Genomic DNA, 14,327 nt, shown 5'->3' on the forward strand with positions numbered 1-14,327 from the left:
TTGCTGTTACGTGTTTCTATCCCCCTGATAGTGAGTCAGGGACTGAGAATTTTTCTTTTTTTATTTCTACTATACAATATAATATCAATATGAGTGAATAAATCAATCAGCCAGAATTAAAAGAAAGAAAACTCACATGACCCTCAAGGAGCTTATAGTCTAGTTCTGGAAGCAGAATGTCTAGAAATAAATCAAAAATGTTTTTATGTAATTTGCAAAGTAATATAGATTAATAGAGAATTTACTGAATACATGGGTTGAAGACGAGAATTGTTGAGATCAATATGAAGCTGTAAAAGAGTTTAAAATGCATTTTAAATGAGTAAAGTTGAATCTTTATTCTAGAAAAAACTAGTCAAATATTTGATTAATGAAGAATGGGTACTCTAGGCAAAAGCAGTTGTTTTGAAAGGGACCAAGCAAATGTTCAATGAACAGTAATTTGAAGAAAATTGTCACAACTGAGTTGATAATGGAATCATGAAAAATCAGGTTTCCAAGACAAAGGCTGCCTGCTATTGCCTGTTTAATTTTTTTTAAAGTTTTGATTCACTGTGATAGTCAATATGTAGATGTAAGGGACTTTTTTATATTTTTGAAATTTTTAAAATTATCCTAAAAATATATGATCTAAAAATTTAAATAGTGTACCTCCAATTCCACTTTCCAGAGGTGATCACTGTTATGAATTCTTTTGTATCCTTCCGGACATTTTCTATGCATATGCAAGAATATGTAATACATCATACAAATATCTATATCTATCTCGGCCCGTATGTGTATCTTATTTCCATTTAGTATGGGAATAGGATGACTGTATTTTATAGCTGTGCCACATGTCTTTCCAAGTCCCCTATTACTGTACAATTAGGGTGTTCCTCATTTTTTCACTATTTCAATATCATATAATATGGGTTTTTTTAATCATATCTGAGATTCTTTAGTTACAATAAAGACATTTAGTCCATTTTCATTTATTGTCATAAAAGATAAATGTAGTCATCTGATTTTATCTGTTTATTTTTTTAAAGATTTTATTTGTTTATTTAAAGATTTTATTTATTTGAGAGAGAGAGAGAGAGAGAGTGCAGGGAAAGGGGCAAAGGGAGAGGGAGAGAAAGAATCCCAAGCCAGACTCCCCTAGAAACACAGGGCTCAAGCTCACAACCCTGAGATTATGACCTGAGCCAAAATCCAGCTTAACTGACTGAGCGGCCCAGGCACCCCCTGTTTTCTATTTTCTATATAAAACTCTATTGGAGTTTTATTTCATACATTTCTCTTCCAAAAATTTGTTGTTTTAGTAGCTTTTTGGTAGTAATATTTAATATACTCTACCCTCTGTTTACTAATTTATCAACTTTCAACGGTCACTACCGATGCCTGCTCTAAAAAGTGAGGAAATGAATACAACTGAATGTTAACGCTTTCTTCTACACTTCCTGATTGGTTTCTGATTTGCAGTAATGATTAATATTTTTATATTGTCAGAGTTTATCATATTTCTGTTTTTCCATAATTATTTGCTACAAATGTTTAACCTTTAACCTAAAGTTAAGGTACTGCTCACCTTCACACCTGTCATTCCACAGCCTTATCAAGTTGAATTCCTCATTTTGATTCAATTTTTGGTTGACTGCTTTTAATTGTTAAGTAGTTTTTCACAGTGGGTCAACGAGCTCTATGCCCTTGAAATGTTTGAGAATGTTCTTCTTTTGGCTTTATTTATGTTTGAGGCTAGCCTGAATTTGCCTGAATTTTTAGATGACTTGATTTTCCGCCTTCTTGAAACCATACTTATGCATACTATGTGCAATAACCCCTCATATTTTTCTCTTTTATTGTATTTAATTTTTCAAATGCTTGTTATGACCCACTAAATTAATTTCAAGTTATATAGTGTTTTAAAAAAAAATTTTTTAATCTCTGTTAGAGGACATGGAGGATGTAGAGATCTAAGGTCACCAGCAATTTCACTTCCATATGTTCTTTCAGAATATCTTCCTGCCACATCTGCTGGGTACACACCCTAGGGGCTTGTTTTCCATGGCCTTCCATTTTGGGAGCGCAGATCAAGCTGAAAGAGATCAGCTTGCTTAGTGAAGCCTCTTAGATTATTGGTTTTATTTTGATGAGTTTGTGTTTGTTTATCTCTGCTCTGCTAATTCTGCCTTTCAGCTACAAAATTGGTTGGCGCTTCTTCTCTCTTTTCTCCTTTTACTCCATGAGGTTTCTTCAGCATAGGAGGAAATATATCTCTTAGAGGAAATATCTCTCTTCTGGCTCCGCCTCTCCTCCAGTCTTAAATTGGAACCTCACAAGGATTTACCCCACAGTTACGAAGGATCCTAAACCTGCCTTCAAACTATCGTTTTCTAAATCGTTTATTTTCTGTACTCTTGATCTTTCTTTCAATGAAATGTATACCCTGCTAGAGACGTCGGCATGTATCAACTCTTGATGAACTCCCCCTTTTGGGCTGAGTCCAAATTTCGTTGCATGGTGTAAGATTTATGGTTATTTTCTAATTCCATTGTAGGTGGAATTTTGTCTTCCCAATTCCTCAGTTGTTTGTACATTTAGAGTTTAAAGGAGGAAGTACAGTAACCATACTCTTACCCCATCATTTACTATAATCTCTTGTTAGAGATCCTTGATCTGACAGAGAGATGATATAAATGTTCTTTGGGGAAGATTATCCAGCAGCCTTTTAAGGTATAGATTAAGGTGGCACAAGGTGACATACCAAAAAATATTAGAATAGTCTAAGCCAGCACTGTCCAATAGAACTTTCTGTAATGATAGAATTAGTCTATATCTGCATTGTCTGATATAGTGACCACTAAATCACAAGCCACGTGTAGCTATTGAGCATTTGAAATGTCATTTGTGACACTGAGAAGCTGAATTTTACATTTTATTTAACTGTAATTAATTCTAATTTAAATGTATACAGCATCATGTGGCTAGTGGCCACCGTATTGGACAGTGCACCGCTGGGCAATATAAAACCTGAATACTAGAGTTTGTCTAAAGAAATGGAAATAAAAGAGGATATCCAAGAGTTATAATGGGAAAAAAGAAACCACAGTGCTTTTGTAAGGAAAGAGAGAGAAGAAATGTAAACAATTCAAAAACACTGTGCTGGGGAGAATGGGGAAGCTGGTGGTACCATCCAATAAAAAAGATATATTATCAAGAGCTATTTTGAAAAAATAGGTACTTTAACAGGTTGAGTTCCCAGTGATAAGAAGACCTCGAAGTGGAAAGGCCTCTAAACAATTAGAATTCTCACACTGAATTGGGGCAGAAAGAGGTCAGAGCTACCAAAAACAAAACAAAAAAATCTATTTCCTTGACATTTCTCTCCGGAAAGAGTCTCTTTTGCCTCCATACACCCCTTTTCCGATTGCCTTGTCCTCCCCCACATGGAGAGACCCTGATATATAGCATAATAATGACGGTTCAGAGAAATTACTGTTTCACCTACTGAGTGATTAATATGAAATTAGTTACTGAAACACTCAGTGGTGCAGAGAGGATCAAGGAGAAATTTAGTTTTGTTTTAGAAAGAAAAAAATGCAAGATAAAATACTGCTTTGCATACTTGGAGTACTTTTCATCTGAGAATCTTTACATACCCAGCAAGCCTAATTAATGAGAAAACCTCTAAGACAGAGATGTGATGAGATCGGGAGTGCAGCTACCGGCGTTCTGTTTCTGCGACTTTTAAAAAACCAGGCTCGGTGTTTTCTTCTTTCATTAATGCACAAGTGTAGCTTTATGCAGCAGCGACGAGATGTTCATCTTTCTGCTCAATGATTTCTCATGAAGCCATCGCACTGAGGAGGCATAGTAATGACACAGAATTCCACCCCCTGACTTTATTGATGTCCTATGCTCTCTTTGCAATGGAAATCCATCCCTATCATCGTAGTGCAGCGAGCGTTCTCTGATAATCCGGTCTGCACTGTCCCTGAAAGGACTGTTTTGTTGCAGAAGAGAGCAAGTTATCTTCTTTATAAAAAATTATTCAAAACAAACATCCATGAATCTAGGACTAACATGCACCGAAAGGGGACAGGCAGGCCTTCTTAACAGGTACCCTACCGTGTAATCTCCCTTTCATCTTCATTCAAAATCCCCTAGCTCCTCTTTACAAAAATATAAATTCTAATTGCTTATGTGTAGGGTACATGATTTGACTTAGTCAAAGAGATATGCAATAATGTATCCTGGCATTTATTTTCATCTGCTGTGACTTGGGGATAGATGCTGGATTTTTTATCCTATACCTTCTTCTTCATGCTTTTTCCCCCCTCTTCCCTTCTCTCCACTAAAAAAAAAAAAAAAAAAACCCATTCTGCCAAAAGAGAAAATACCTTGAAAGATAAAGATGATGGCTTTTAAAGATTTTTACAAAGAGTTTGATGTTCTGTAAAATAAAGCTAGCTGCCCTGTGCAAAAACAGGTGTTTTTGCTTGAAGAGGAGAAGGTACTGAGAGAGTTCAGTGTTTTTTTCTTTTTAATTCATCCAAGCTTTCTATAAATGTGTCCAGGGATGTGCAGGTCTTTCGCTTCCAGCCCACGGCCCTCTTGTATTCTCAGAGCCCAGGATTCAGGCTTGTCCCCACCCTCTCCTGAGTTCTTCCTCTCGCTGCCTGAGCCAGCATCACCTGGCTTCTCTCATGGTACATACATAATGCACCCTGTTTGCCCAGTGATGTAAGGTTACCTTCTTTCCTCATTAGCACGGAACACCTCCTGACACCATCGCATCACCATTGTCCAATAAGATGCCACAGTGACCTTTCCATTGTAACACATAACTGAGAATTTAGGAGAGCTGATCTAACACTTTCCAGATTAAATGTCAAATTCTTAAAATTCAGATGGATTTGGAATCCATGTAGGTGTATTTTCCTGCTCCCATTCCCAGCAGTCTACACAGTACACTGATTAGCACTAGCATTTTGTAATATCACTTAAGGCTTGAGCGCCGTGGAGTTCTGCCAGTAATGTTTAATTCACTTATATGTGCCAATTCATCTCTGTCAGGAGCCTATTAATTTCTTCACTATTTTACTCTGTCCCTAGCCCCTATATAATGAGGCACAATGATCCCCATTTGTGTAACCAAAAAACTTAGAGTCTCTCATAAATTACCTCGGATCCCACTGCTTTCAGAGACCAGAAAGCCTCTGTATTTCTTTTTCATATTTAAATCAATTTTTGCAAGCTCTTTCATTTAAAAGAATACACTAGAACTCTAGGATACCAAATAGTAAAATCATAGCCAAAGAGTGTGATTCTGATGGGCTCTTTAACATGCATCTCTCCCAAGGAAGACTTCCGTATTATCACACCACAGATGTTCCCACGGGCACATCCGTTTGTAGGAAGGGAACGTTAATGAAAATCAGCCCCTGACTCTGCAGTCAGCACAGTCATCGGTGGGCAAGATGTCAAAATACCTACTCCATTGCTATGAAAGTCAAGACCCCATAACAAATAAAGGTCAGAGATATAAAATTAACACCACAGATATGCCGTTGGCATCTCTATATGGTGCAATCTTGGGTTAACGGGAGAGTAACAGCTAAGTGACTGACTAGGAGAAATCAACATAGATTCAGGACAGTCTGTCGTATTACCACATAAAATTCACATATGTCTCTGCTACTGTTCTGCATTTTTTTCAGGATTGGAGCAAAACATCAGGAGCTAAGGGAAAAGCAGGCAAGAGGTCTTATTGAATATGCTACTGGTGCAATTGGATCACTGCATGATATGGATGATGATGAAATGGACCCTAACTATGCCAGAGTGAACCACTTCCGGGAACCATGTGCATCAGCAAGTGTCTATAGGTCACCATCGCCACCTCGGGCTGGACCACTGGGTTACCATCGGGATGGCCGTCCACTGTCTCCGGAGAGAGACCACTTAGAGGGGCTCTATGCCAAGGTCAACAAACCATATCATCCACCGGTGCCAGCTGACAGGTAATATAACTTATTGAAAGACAAATATGGTTTTAATTCGGTAAGTTTCAAGTCATCTCTCCTGCTGAAGCCAATAAAAATATATCCTTTAATCTATTAAAGCTGAAATGAGATAGTTCCCTTGGTAATAGCTAGGCTTTGACCGACCCATAAGGTGTCAGCCATCAAAAATAAAACAAAATGGCCAGTTATAAGGTGGCATGAATGAATGGTAGTCATTGAAGTCATGGTGCAACAGGGAGCACTTTTTGAAAGGATATTGTGGCAGAGAACTAATGATGAAAACTTTGAAAGGGTATTGTCCTTTCTCCTCCGAGTCCTGCTGCGAAAGACTTATTGAAGATGTCATGACACTGGGAGCTAAGGAGTCAGAGAATGGTGGCTTCTACGTAGGTATAATGGAGCTGGAATTACAGAGGGCTGCACAGGTGCAGAGGACCTTGAAAAGCAAGGTTGGGATTTTGCACTCAAGGAAAATGTGATCCTGTATAGATGTTCATGGATGATCAGAAGTAGAAAAGGAGATAATCGTGGCAATAGGAGTTTGATGAAGTAGAGAAAGATAAGAGGTGACAAGGCCGAGGATCTTTAGGCTTAGCAGCTAAGGAAAGAGATAATAAGACCATCTGTCAGTACAATTGAAGTAGGTAGGGAACAAAATGATTTCATCCCCACCTCCTGCCACAAATAAAATGTCTCAGCTCTTGAAAGGCTGCTATAAGAGAGTTTTAGTCAATATACATTGTTAGGTGACCCCTGGAATTACGCACACAAGGAATGAGTTGACTGACCTTGGCTTAATCTGGCTGTAGCTTGAATTCTGGAGGGAGGAGTTGAGGGGGAAGGGTGGCAGACACAAAGAGCTCTCATTCTAGATGAAAAAAAGACTTGTTTTCCAGATTTCTTTTGGTCCTGACAACCACCCAGTTCCTATTAGTAACCAGCTTTTGTGCGATAGCATGATATATTGCGTATGTTTACCGTTTACATTTCCCCAGCTGGGTGATATTATGCACTTTCAATTAGGTTGGGGAGAGGAAGGGAAATCATGGCATTTTTATGCAGACTGTAAAGTGTAGCTTCACAAGACTGATTACCTTTCAGAGCCTTTCCAATAACCAAGTGGGAAGGAAGGAGCAATTTTTAATCCTTACTGTCAAGCTTCCAGGTTGATAGTATTAAAGAAAGATGGTCAAGTTTTTCTTTGGGATAAAATGAAAATATAAATTCCTATGACTGTGTGAGACGGCCCCAATAACTAAACTGTTAATTCAAACGACTGATTAAGAGTTGGCCTTTTCTTCTAAGCCTTCATTCACCTAGGGTTGAATTTTTATCATGTAAATGATAATACCGCTCATGAGTTTCTTCTGGCCCAGACCAAAGCCAATCTTATTTTCCCTAAATCAGACAGGTCTTCAGAGCAATCCCCTTTGCACGTGCCCGCTGCTAGAATCCCAGCACAGAGGGACTATTTCTATGAACCCCCAAAGCCAGTATTTCCCTGTAGTAATTCCATGGAAATAAACACAATGCATTCTATTAAAAAAAAAGTTCACTGGCCAAATGCATATGGAGAATTCTGGGTTATGCCCCACCGAGCAGGTTTTCTTACTAGAGTCTTCATATCTCCAGTATGCTAACATGCACTGTAAGCCTCTAAAAGGAGCATACAATAATCGGCCCCGTCACTTTCCAAATTTTTGTCACCTAACGCTTATTTTGTTTTTCCAGATCCTATGGTTATTCTTTGGAACATGAGGAGACTCTATCCTAAGCTAACTTTCACCCATGTAGATTTGCCCAGTAAAGAAATTTCTTCAGATAATGTTCACTGTAGCCAGTATAGAATGATATAAAAAAATGTTATTTACTCCCCAGCCCAGACAGATGTATATAAGTGATCGTCTTTCCTCTGTCTCTGACCCACTGTATTAATAAGTGATCTAAAGCTCTGTCTTCAGTGGAGTTTTAGTCCCTTGTCATATATTTGGATAATAGATCAAAGTATGACTGTATCAGAATTACCTTTATTCTGTTCTTCTCTTTCATTATATCTGAAGCTTGTTCTGCTCCTTGTTCTTTAACTCTTAAAATGAGCAGTTTTTGTCTCGGCACACAATAAGCGCTCCATCATCATCATTGTTATTATTATTATTCCTGTCCTTTATCATGAAATTCTCAACTCTCCTGGTATGCCTGAACCCAGGTGAGTCTAGGAGGAGTGTTGCTGAGGGCATATCTCACACAGTGTCTATAAGCAGGAACTGTGGGTTCCAAACCTACCTTATGTACAATTAGAGGCATGTCATTCATTTTGTCATCTGTTTGGTCTTTCATTCAGCAAACACTTCTTTGGCACCTACGGTGTTCTAGCTACTGTAATAAGTTCTAGGGAAAATACAAAGATCATTAAGAAGTGGCCCCAGTCCAAAGAGAGTTGTATTCTAGTTAGAAGGGGATCAACACATATGGAAACAGATCATTGCAATATAATGTAAACAGAAGAAAAAGAAGCTTTTCTAACTCTGCTGGTCAGGAAGGATCTTCAAAAGGAAGCAGCATTTGGACTGGCTCGAGAAGGATTAGAAAATAGTGACCAGATCTGGTAGAAAAATTGTTTTCCTTACAGAATAATTAGCATAGATAAGGATAAAGTGGGCTGAAACAGCATGCCATGTTAGGGAAGCTCTGAAGCATCCAGAACATAGAGTGTGGATGGGAAAGAAAGAACTAGGAATAGGAAATGTGTCTGGAAAGCAGGTTAGAGCCATATTATGAATGAAAAGGTTCTATCTTATGTTCACCTATATTGATTGGTAGTAGCTGTCTGGAAATCGGTGCTAGGAAGGGTTCTGAAGTTATAGTCAAATCATGGTGTCTACCCTGGGCTCCAGAGGATGAATGGAAGATGTTTGCAGTTGCTATTTATTTATATAATGGCTAATCCCATGGGCACTGGGAGCCATCAAAGTGTCATAATTGGGGGGGCGCCTGGGTGGCACAGCGGTTAAGCGTCTGCCTTCGGCTCAGGGCGTGATCCCGGTGTTCTGGGATCGAGCCCCACGTCAGGCTCCTCCGCTATGAGCCTGCTTCTTCCTCTCCCACTCCCCCTGCTTGTGTTCCCTCTCTCGCTGGCTGTCTCTATCTCTGTCAAATAAATAAATAAAATCTTTAAAAAAAAAAAAGTGTCATAATTGGGGAATGAGCTGATAGTTTTGTATTTGGGGAAAATAGCTCTGCCAGTTTGATGGCAGACAAAGAGGAAGATGGTTAGACTTAAGACAAATTAAGATATGATTACAGTATTGAAAGATGGGAAGGGCCTGGAATAAGAGTGGCATTGGATACAGGAAAAATTAGAAATAGCCAAAAAACTTTAATTTAAAACTAAGAGAAAGATGTTTCGCAGAGACCACAGAGGTGAGGCTTTCAAATACTTCAGGGAGGTCATTAGAAAGAGAACTAAAGGGGCGCCTGGGTGGCTCAGTCGTTAAGCGTCTGCCTTCAGCTCAGGGCGTGATCCCAGTGTTCTGGGATCGAGCCCCACATCAGGCTCCTCCGCTGGGAGCCTGCTTCTTCCTCTCCCACTCCCCCTGCTTGTGTTCCCTCTCTCGTTGGCTGTCTCTCTCTGTCAAATAAATAAAATCTTAAAAAAAAAAAAAAAAAAAGAAAAAGAACTAAAAAGAGGATTTAGGATATAGCCACTAAGAGGTCTTCAATTAATATAGAGAGAACAATTTCAGTAGCTAGATAGGAGTGGAGGGAAATTGTGATGTGAGAATTGATAAAGCGGTAAGAACTTAGCAAGCTTGGCGATAAAGAGAGCATTGTTGTTACAGGATGGAAGAGGTTGCAACTTTGAAGTTCCTTACAGAATAGTACAGTTGACCCTTGAACAGTACAGGGGTGAGGAGCACTGACCCCACCTCCTCCATGCGTCGAAAATCTGCATGTAACTTTTGACTCCCTAAAAACTTAACTACTAATAGTCTACCGTTGACCAAGAAGCCTTACCAAAAACATAAACAATTAACACATATTTTGTATTTTATATGTATTATAAACTGTATTCTTACAATAAAGTAAGCTACAGAAAAAATGTTAGGACAATCATTAAGAAGAGAAAATACATTTATAGTGCTGTGCTGTATTTATCACAAAAAAAAATCTGTGTACAAGTGGCTCTGTGCAGCTCCAGCCAGTGTTGTTCAAGGGTCAACGGTGTTTCAGAGTTAACAAAAGAATTCAAAGACCATCCAGAATAACCTTTTCATATTATTACAGAAACTGAGGCCCAGAGAAGTTTGAGTCACTTGCCCAGCATCACATAGCATGGAGTAAGGACTTTATTCTAGATTCCTTTTATGTTATACAATCTTCTTTTCCTTACACTACACCATTATATAGACCCATACTCTCATTTCCTAGCTAAGGGAACTAGTACCCAGATAGGTGGATTGGCATGCATTTGGCTCTAACAGCGGGTTAAATCTTGAACTTTGGAATGAGGCTGACTTGGGTTCAGTCTTCTTACAGATATTAGTGCATGACTTCCAGTAAGTTAACTTTTCTGAGATGCCATTTTTTCATCTTCATGCATATAATTTAACAAACATTTATTGAATCTACTGAGTGCCTGGACGTGAGTTCAGTGCAGAGTTCATCGGGGAACGAGGAGAAAGATGGGGACCTTTCTCTGGAGCTTACAGACCACTGGGGGGCTACAAAGATACAAACACATGATGAGAACACGGTGTGAAAAGTGCTCTATATGGGAAGCAGAGGGTGCCTGGGACAGCTGGAGCTTGGGGGGTGGGAGGCGCAGAGAATGGCATCAGGGTGAGAGAAAGCATGGTGTGTTAGAGGAACTACAAGAAGCTCAGTAAAATAGAAACCTGAGTGAGAGAGTAAATGGCAAGAGAGAAAAATAGGAGGGTCCAAGGACTGGGCAAAAAGCGGTTGATATACAGCTTTGGCCGGCCTTGATGGGGAGTTTGGACTTCATCCTGAGATGTGCGGCAGGAGTGGGGAAGGAAGGGCCCACTAATGGGACACAAAATCCTGGACTTGAGCCTACCTTTAAATGGCAATTTATCCTCACCTCCTTATTTGCTAAAGGAGGATTATCATTAACAGCCTTACATGTTATAATGGTTAAATACAACTTTGCATTTTGCATTTTTTGGTATTTCTTTTTTTAAAGATTTTATTTATTTATTTGACAGAGATAGAGACAGCCAGCGAGAGAGGGAACACAAGCAGGGGGAGTGGGAGAGGGAGAAGCAGGCTCATAGTGGAGGAGCCTGATGTGGGGCTCGATCCCAGAACACCGGGATCACGCCCTGAACCGAAGGCAGACGCTTAACTGCTGTGCCACCCAGGCGCCCCCATTTTTTGGTATTTCTATATAGAAGAAATCTCTATTTGTTCATGTATCACTATGTCACATGTGTGGCCCACAGTGGCTACTAACTTCTGCCTCTCACCTCCCAGCTTCTCAAGGCTTGGCCCTGAATCTTCAACCTTCCTGAGAAAAACCTGGCTTATAAAGGATTCCTCTGTAAATGATGGTGGCTAAAACCAATCCCTGTCACTATGACAGAATCATAGGCCTGGAGTCTCATGGTGCTGGTTCTTTGAGGATTTGAATATAGCAGGGGTTAAGTCCTGTCTCCAAATGCCTCACAGCTACTTAGGGTAGAATGTGCTCGTTTGTCACTGCAACACCAGCAACTAAAGGGCTCCCACGGCATAAGAACGTGAAGGCTTTGTGTTTGAGTGAGCTTGGAACAGTCACAACTAGGGGGAATAGAAGGTGTGTGTGGTACTTGACATGGCTGCAGTTTTGCATTCATTCACATGATTACTTGACATTCTTTACTAGAAGTTGCCAAGTATATTTGGTCACATACCCTAACCACGAAAATGCTTTTGGGTGTTAACTCCCCAAAATATGTGCCTTTGAGTCTAAGTGACATACACTTACTTACCTTACTAATGATATTATATGCAATATAGATCATATTGTAAAATATAGAAGTTAATAAAAGAATGAGACATTTTAAGCTGTGAATAATAGTTCTATTTTCTTTCTCCCCTTAAATGTGCACACAGCCTGTTTTAGAGACCACTGGTTTCCACTTCAGGCTCCACAGGGATAGGGACCTTGCATGCTTTTGTTCACCATTATCTCTTCAGTTCCTAGAGCAGTCTGTACTCAATAAACATTTTTGGAATGAATGAATGAATGAATGAATGAATGAATGAATCATTTGACAGAATCTTAGAGTTGAATGGGACTTTAGGGGGTCAACTCTCACATCCCATCCATAGAGGCATCTTCTCCACAAAATCCCTCACAGGATGTCATTTAACCCATGTTGTCATACTTACAGTGACAAGAATTCGTGAGACATCCTTTTTATTTTCAGATTACTCTAATTGGCATAGAGGTGCTCAGTTTGTATCCACCCAACTGCTGTCTCCATGTACCATTTACTATAGATCCTGGATTGACCTACCTGGACAAAGAATCTAAGCCTCATTAGTAGCCCTTCCTTCCGTTACTTGAGGTGATTGCTATGACCACCTTCATTAACAAATGTTGACTGAACTCCAAATAGGTTCCAGGCTGTATGTTTAGACATGGCCTTATAAGGATGAAGAAAACAAGCACATAACCTTGAGAAGTATAATCATTTATTTAGTATAAACTCCTCTAGCAGTCCTAGTCATTTAAATTATAGCCCATACCTGTAGCCTTCTTGGTAGCCATATTCTGAATATGTTCAAGTCTATTGAGTTTATGATTGCCTTCTGTTGCACGGCATGGAGAACTGGATACCATAGTTCAGATATAGTGTGAAAAAAAAGCATAGAAAATGAGTGGGACTCTTGCATCTTTTGATCTTAATTCATTATACTTATTAACGCTGCCTTAATTTTTATATCAGCTGTCATTATTGGTGTATATTGCACTTTTTCACTAAAAGTTCTGTTTTGTTGCTATCTATTTTTGAGTTGCTATCAAGCCAAATATTCCCAAATATATTGTGCAAGATCCTATATTTTTACAACTATTTCTTTAAACGTAGGATATTCTCTTTATCTGAGTTAAATATTTGCTTGTTAGGTTTAGTCCATGGTTGTAGCCAATAAAGATATTTTAAAGTATTGATTTTTGTCCTCTAATATATTAGCTATCCTTCCTAAGTTTATACCATCCTCATATTTAATCATTATGGACTCATCCATGTCATTGATAAGATCGTTGATCAATGTCAAGTATAAGCCCTGCAACTCATCACTCAAGACCTCCATTAATCAACACTCTTTGGGATGTTCAGTTTACTATTAATCCAGTCTACTATTATTTAGTGTGCATTTTCTAGTTCATCTATGAACACTGTGGAAGACTTTGTCAAATACTTTAGTGATATTAAGGTACACTGTGTTTGTGAGAAACCCTTGATTTACCAATCTAGTAACCCTAAGAAGAAAGGGAGTTACTTGTCCTTGGTGAATCCTGCAGCCTTTTTCTCTTCCAGATATTCACAAATAATGTGTCCATTTAGACTTAATTATGCAAAATAAGATTTTCTGTGGTCCAGTATAATCCTAGGCATTTAATATCTGCATATCAAATACTTACTGACTTACATACAATAGCTGTGAAATTAATGTGGCCAACAGCACATAGCTCCTCAGTATCCATGTTAAGAAGCCTTGACTCCCAACAGGTATTCACCAATGTTGTAGGAAACCTCCATTGAGTTGTAATCCACAGATCATACAAAGAAGTTCAGAAACTATCCTTACCCTCAAAGAACTCAGTCTAACAGCGAAAAATACCTCATAAACAATAATTATAGTATAATGTGTTCCATTAGAATAGAGTTATATAAAAGACATATTATAAAAATTATGAAATTGCATATGCATTTAACTTGGGAAAGACTTGAAATTGTGGATTAGTCTTTCTAGGTAGTTGGCTCAAAAATATTAATTTTTAAAAGCCTCAGTTTCCTCACTGTAAAATAGGGAGAAATGCCCTATTTCCTATGGATTGTTTGTAGAATAAATGGAATTATCCCAGTGCCTGGTTCAATAAATACTGACTATAACTATTTAAGAAGGTCATTAGACTATTATTGAACAATATTATATATTATTGGGCTATATGTGAAGAAAGTTATTGAACTAAATATAGCTATTTAGGAAGGCTATTGATTTTACTTAGCTGCTGACCCTTAAAGTCATGGGTTAGGGAACCTGTTAGATTCTGTTTCAGGTCACATGGTTGATGGTTAATTCCTAATT

The 14,327-nt window shown here is 38.6% G+C and overlaps 1 protein-coding gene across 6 annotated transcripts in view; it reads left to right on the plus strand.

Moving 5' to 3' along the window:
- Positions 1–14,327, plus strand: part of PARD3B (par-3 family cell polarity regulator beta) — a 980,330-nt gene that overhangs the window by 818,098 nt on the left and 147,905 nt on the right. For all 6 annotated transcript variants that reach the window (XM_045806556.2, XM_045806555.2, XM_045806554.2 and 3 more), the window contains one exon: positions 5,703–6,005. In XM_045806556.2, the coding sequence (XP_045662512.2) occupies positions 5,703–6,005 (303 nt within the window). The remainder of the gene's footprint in view (positions 1–5,702; positions 6,006–14,327) is intronic.

This window comes from Ursus americanus, chromosome 1 (genome assembly GCF_024610735.1).
Source record: "Ursus americanus isolate L20-20 chromosome 1, mUrsAme1.1.p, whole genome shotgun sequence".
NCBI classification, from domain to species: Eukaryota; Metazoa; Chordata; class Mammalia; order Carnivora; family Ursidae; genus Ursus; species Ursus americanus.